The sequence below is a fragment of the Molossus molossus genome, unplaced genomic scaffold, assembly GCF_014108415.1.
Source record: "Molossus molossus isolate mMolMol1 unplaced genomic scaffold, mMolMol1.p scaffold_m16_p_6, whole genome shotgun sequence".
NCBI lineage: Eukaryota > Metazoa > Chordata > Mammalia > Chiroptera > Molossidae > Molossus > Molossus molossus.
This window is the reverse complement of record NW_023425399.1, coordinates 59,939,441-59,945,796: the sequence shown is the minus strand read 5'-3', so window position 1 is coordinate 59,945,796 and position 6,356 is coordinate 59,939,441. Positions and strand designations below refer to the sequence as shown.

Genomic DNA, 6,356 nt, shown 5'->3' with positions numbered 1-6,356 from the left:
GATCCTGATTCCTCCTGCAAAGATAACATAGCATATCCATTAGTAAGTGCTGAGCAAAGCCCCCTCCCCTGACCTTTGTTGGATAAGGAGAAGTGAGCCTTTGCCATTTGGAGCCACCAAGATGTAGGGCCACCTCACAGTGACCTAGCGCTGCTGGGTGCTCTGTGATGCCATGGCTCACATCCAGTAACTACATTTATTTTGTGCTGAGCCCTAACTTTGAGTAGACAGCATGAACTGAACTGAGGTGAGAACAGATCTCATTTTTGCAGAAGTCTGAACTATTTTGTGAGACTACAGTAAAAATAAACCTTAACCATCCCCATCTAACCTGGAAATGTGCTGGGTTTGATTGCCTTTGAAAGAGGAAAGATGCGCCATAGCACCTGTTGTGGGCCAGGTTCTATTTAGGCCCCAACATAGATAACCCTCACCAGTGCCTAGAGTGCAGGAGTGACCATTCTTGTATAGATGAGGTCTATTGAGGGCCACAGGATATGTGGGTTACCATCTGACTGAGTCTCACAGACAGCTTTGTCAGTTTTCTTACTGAATCAAACATGACCCATGTTTGGCACAACCCACTTTCTTCCACCCAGCAGCCTCCCAGCTGAGGCCAGCCAGAACAGCACCTCTCTTTGCAGTGGGAAGAGGAAGGAGTACAGAACATCTCATCTACTGCTTATGTGGAGAACTCACTAACCACCCTGATGGCCAAGTGAGTCCTCCTGCAGTCTTAAAACAATTCTTCACTCAACAACTTCCCACACGCTTCTCTGAGGAAAGGAGGCAGTCAGTGTGTGACTTCTGCAGGTCACTGAGTAGAGCAGCCTGCCTGAGCCACCTCCCATACCATCAGCCCAGTGCTGCTCCAGACGCCACCGATGTCTTAAGTCTGAGGAGTCACTATTCCCACAACATACTTAACTACATTGAGAACATGCAAGGCAAGTTGGAACGACATTAAAGGAGGCTGTTAAAAAAACATTAATAAGTGCAAAAATGTATGGTACTTCCATATCCAAATAGGGGCACTGGAAGACTTAGTACATCTTCTACATGTCACCTTTTGGTAAGAATTCTGGCCTAACCTAAGTTTGCAACATTGCAGACCTCCACTTTTCTGGAACCACACAACCCTTCTAATAGTAACAGCTTCCAGTTCAAACCTGGGAAGTCATGGAAGATCCAGGGCACAGGGGCCTCCCTAGTTTGTCACTGCCCTTCTCTGAAATCCAGGTGATGGCTTGGGACAGCCTGCCACACCTGCTATTATTACACACTGACTTACAGATCCAAATGGTTTGACCAACATGAGAACCAGAAAGACTGATATTTTGTTTTCTGAAAGAAAGTATCCCAAGCATAAACAGTGGTCCTCTGTGTGGTCAGGAGAAAAAATGTAAAATGTTTACACTTTATTTTTGATGTAAAGAAGCTGTATTTACATAATACATTCATATTTTTTAATATGTCACAGCTCCCTGTAGAAAACCATCCCATTAAAACAGCAACATATGATCTGGATTTAACCTTTAAAGTATTAGTCAAATTAAAATATTCTTATTAGGATCCAATTTAATTTCATAGCCTCTGAAGAGAAATGGGAATGACGACTGGGGTGATGGAAAGTGAAATACAGACCTCTCCCACACAGGCGAGCTTTCATTCTCTCCCTGACATGTTCAGCTGGCTTCCCTGGTGGAGAGGAAGCAGTGCAGGGCACTGATCTCCACTTTCCCAGCCGCTGTCCGAAACCAGGGCCTTAGGGAAAATCACCCTGCAACCCCTACTGGGACTTCTGAAGCTGAGGATTAAGTACTCCTCTTCCCACCACTTCAGCTGGTCAGCAGCTGGTTAGGATCAACCTAGCGGTGTTCTCATTCTTCTGACAAAGCCAGAGTTGAAATAAGGTGCAAACTGAAACCACAATACAAGCTAAAATGGCCTCCCTCCATGGATCTGATTGGCGATTTTCTCTTCTGGGGACTCCTCTTTCTCCTTCTCCCGCTCTTTGTTCCAGTCCTTCAGACCCTCTGGAAGTGAAGTGTCCTCATCCAAGCTGCCAGTGCCTTCCACAAATTCTTCATAGGTAGATTTTTCCGCAAATGGTCTGGGGCCCAAAAGTTCAATCATATCATTTTTATCTAATACTTCTTTTTCTAATAAAAGAAGAGCAACCTGAAATATGAACAATACAGTTACTCAGCAAGTTCTATTCAAAGCTAATGTTTTTCTTTATAGCCAATACCACTCCAAAAGGTTTTAAGAACTACTGAAAAGGTATATATATGGTCACATAATTTTGGAGTAAGATGTGCGAAATACTGTGAAAACAAATGTCCAGCAGTTAGGGAGTGGCTAAATATATTCGGTATATCCACACAATGAACAATTATGCACCTATTCAATGAGAAAAGTGAGATGCATGTCTGTAATTTGTTATGTTTACTTTTTAATAGGGAAAATACATCTTTCTGTGATAAATCACCTTTAGTTTTCTTTTTTTAAAATCCTTACCCGAGGGCATTTTTGCATTTGTCTTCAGATAGAGCTAGAGGGAGAGAGGGGGGAAGAGAGAGAAACACATCGAGTGGCTGCGACTCACACAACCCCAATTGGGGTGGGGACAAAGTGCAACCGAGGTAAGTGCCCTTAGCAGGAACCAAACCCGGGACTCTGGTCCGCAGGTTGACGTTCTAACTGCTAAGCCAAACCGGCCAGGGCAATAAATCACCTTTTATACACATTGCCATCTTATTTCACATGTTTTTCCTTATTGCTACCTTTTGTTTTTAATTAGATCTATTTTTAAAATAGCAATTATCTTCTGCTATCTTGTGGAACACATTTTTTCCATTCAACTAAAGATTGCTTACATTGTTTTCATAGGCATGTTTGCATTCATTTAGGTTTATATAGGATGAAACTGTAATTCAGATACTGCTTCCTGCACTATTTTTAAAAAATTGTATTTTCCTATTCTTTTTTCCCAGGTTTCCTATTTCATTCAGATTTAGAGATCTGTGTAAATATGGTTACGTTATTGTTTTTTATTGTTTTTTATTTTATCCTCACCTGAGGATACGTTTGCATTTATCTTCAGATAGAGCAGGAGGGAGAGAGGGTAAAAGAGAGAGAGAGAAACATCAACCAAGAGAAACACATCGATTGGTTGCTACCCACACGACCCCAACAGGGGCCAGGGACAAACTGCAACCGAGGTACATGCCCTTAGCGGGAACTGAACCTGGGACACTCTGGTCCACAGGCCAATGCGCTAATCACCGAGCAAAACCGGTTAGGGCAGTTTTTTATTTTTATTAAAAAAAATTGTTTTCTTTATTTAATTTTAGAGGGAGAGGGAGAGAGAGAAACATTGATGAGAAAGAACATCAATTAACTGCCTCCTGCATGCCTCCAAGTGGGGCTTTGGCCCACAAACTGGGCATGTGGCCTGACCGGGAATCGAATCAGCGACCTCTACGTGCATGGGTAGATAGATGCTCAACCACTGAACCATGCCAGCCAGGTGCACATTATTGGTTTTTTAAATATCTTTCAGTCATTTTATTTTTTATTCAATTTTGTTTAATAAGGTTGTTCTGAATCCACTATATTTAATCTGGTTTTATTTTCCTTGCTATTCTTACATTCCATTTACATATTCTTGCAAAATTCCATTTTCTAAAATTTAGTTTCTATATACATGCACACCTTTGTGAAAAAAATATGGAATGCTTCACGAAGTTGCATGTCAGTTTTGCACAGGGCCCATGCTAATCTTCTCTATCGTTCCAATTTTGGTATATGTGCTGCTGAGGTGAGCACGGGAAAATGTATCTTTTTTATGTGTGTATATACACACGAAAAAATACTGGAAGGATGCCCGGCTGGTGTGGCTCAGTGGTTGAGTGTCGACCCATGCACCAGGAGGTCGCCAGTTTGATTCCTGGTCCCAGGGCACATGCCCAGGTTGTGGGCCAAATCCCCAGTCGGGGGCATGCAGGAGGCAGCCGATCTATGCTCTCTCTCATCAATGTTTCTCTCTCCCTCTCCCTTCCTCTCTCTCTAAAATAAAGAAAGAAAGAAAAAAAAAAAGATATTCTGGAAGGATACATAAAGTAGATGGGGGGGTATTGGGGCAAAGGGCAGAAACAGGGTGAGCTGGAAATTTTAAAAGTTAGCTGAATATAATAAAGACAATCAAGGGCAAAGATACAAAATGAAGCTAGGAAGGTTAATATGAAAATATGTATCTTGAAGTTCTATTCATTTGTATGATTCAACCACAAATTTGACACTACACATTTTAACAGGCCACCCAAAGATGTGTATGGCAGTGATTGATAGTGTCAGGAGAATAGAAAAGAGTGAGCATCCGACCATTAGAAAGAGAATAAAGCAAGTTAAATTGTAAACTGATCTCATAAAATAGATTTAGTAGATAACTCCCTAAGAAATTCAACATATCGGTAGTTTACATTAAATGCTATGTTTTTAAAGATACCAAATAATAAAATATTTTTCTGCCATCTTTGCAATTTTTAAAACCATTATTATTGAATATTTAAAATGTACAAAGGTGTCTGGCCAGTGTGGTTCAGTGGTTGAGCGTAGCCATTTCAATTCCCGGTCAGGGCACATGCCCAGGTTGTAGGCCCGATCCCCAGTGGGGGGCATGCAGGAGGCAGCCAATCGATGTTCTCTCTTATCGATGTTTCTCTCTCTCTCTCTCCCTCTCCCTTCATCTCTCTCTAAAATCAATAAAGGAAAACATTTTTTAAAAATATATATACAAAAGTAGAAAAAAATGGATAACTAATTCCTATCGAACCACTATCAATAATTATCAACTTAGGGCCATTTTTGTTTCATCTACTGCTCCTTGGTTTATTATGAAGAAAATACCAGATAGCATATCATTTTATCCATATATGTTTTTATCTATATCTTTAAGAGATAAAGACTAATTTTCAAATTTGCCTATTTACACAGTTGCGGGTAATCACTTAAGTTGTGAGAATATATTCTACTTAATCCAATATATTGGAAATATTGTCATTTCAACATGTAATGATATTAAAAATAACATATATTTTACATTCTTTTTTCATACGAAATCTTCAAAACCCAGCATGCTTTTTATGCTCACAGTATATCTCAATTCAGATCAGCCACACTGACAGCACAGGCTTGGTTAGGAGTTAATAGCAAAGACTCTGCAGATAGGACATCTGGGTCCGAATCCTGGTCCTGCCACTTGCCAACTAACTGCCTGATGACCTTAAGCAAAGTTAAGCAAGATTCTTTATGTATTAGTTTCTTCATCTGTAAAGTGGGGATAATAATGTAATGGCTTTATAAGTTTGCAGAGGATTTAAGAGAAGTTAATACACTTAGGCAGTACCTGGTATACATAAGATATTAAGTAAATGTTATCTGATTACTCTTATTCCTAAAGCTTGGCCCTTAGAGATCAAGTTGTCCAGTTCCTTATCCCATAATCCCATAGATGGGTTAACTGAGGCCCAGAGTCTGGAAGGCATTAACTCTAGCAGCAAAGGCTCCAGTCACTTCTTTTGATGGTTCCTGGCTGGCTCGACATTATTCTTAACAGATTTAATTTTCTCCAATGGACCAGGCAGAATTTCAGAACTCTGTGGTGTTTCAAGATCTGAAGACTAATTTTCTCTTCACAGTTATTTATTTGTAATCACTGTCAATATATGTACTGTACATATGGAAGGGTAGGCAACTGAGTTTAACTCCCTAGAACCATATGAGTATCTATGGCATGCATGTGGAATCCCTGTACTCACACACTATTCTAGAGCTAGTTATCTCAGGTGAGCACTTCCGTCCTCCATTGTCTTTTATAGCTCATTTTTCTTTTCAATAATTGGCTGTAGGGGGATAACCAACAAATCCTAGGTATGCCCTGGATCTCCTATCCACACACCACTTGCAAATGCCTTCTGCTTATGTCTTCTTGGGTGTCAAGACTGAATCCCTTACCCCTCCCCACCCCAGGCCGTGTCTGCTACCAGGTAGAGTACTGGAGTCATCCCAAGGGCTTTCCTCCCGTCCATTCTCAACTTAATAAATCTTACTAACTTTAATCAGCAACTCTTGGTTTCTTAGATCTATCACTACCAGCACCATCTCAGGAATGTTAACACACAGGCCTACAACTGCTCTGCGCTGGTCTCTGTTCTAGTCCCTTCCATCCCACTGGGGCTGGCACACTGCTGTCACTCTCCTTTTAAACGATGAACTTAAATCACTTCTACTCAAGATTCTTTTTTTTTTTTTTTATCCTCACCCGAGGACATTTTTCTATTTTTTGTACAGAT

General features: G+C 40.7%; 1 protein-coding gene and 1 non-coding gene across 3 annotated transcripts in view; both read right to left on the bottom strand.

The window, feature by feature from the left end:
• Positions 1-1,471: 1,471 nt before the first annotated feature.
• The window catches only part of AFG3L2 (AFG3 like matrix AAA peptidase subunit 2), a 50,175-nt gene continuing 45,290 nt past the window's right edge, over positions 1,472-6,356 (bottom strand). Inside the window, exon 16 of one of the 2 annotated variants that reach the window (XM_036244980.1) lies at positions 1,472-2,181. In XM_036244980.1, coding sequence (XP_036100873.1) covers positions 1,939-2,181 — 243 coding nt within the window. In that variant the 3' untranslated portion in view covers positions 1,472-1,938. The remainder of the gene's footprint in view (positions 2,182-6,356) is intronic. The other variant, XM_036244979.1, reaches the window with a different exon arrangement.
• On the bottom strand, positions 3,727-3,831 carry LOC118619408. Its single transcript, XR_004957188.1, has one exon. It is a non-coding gene; the product is annotated as a U6 spliceosomal RNA (small nuclear RNA).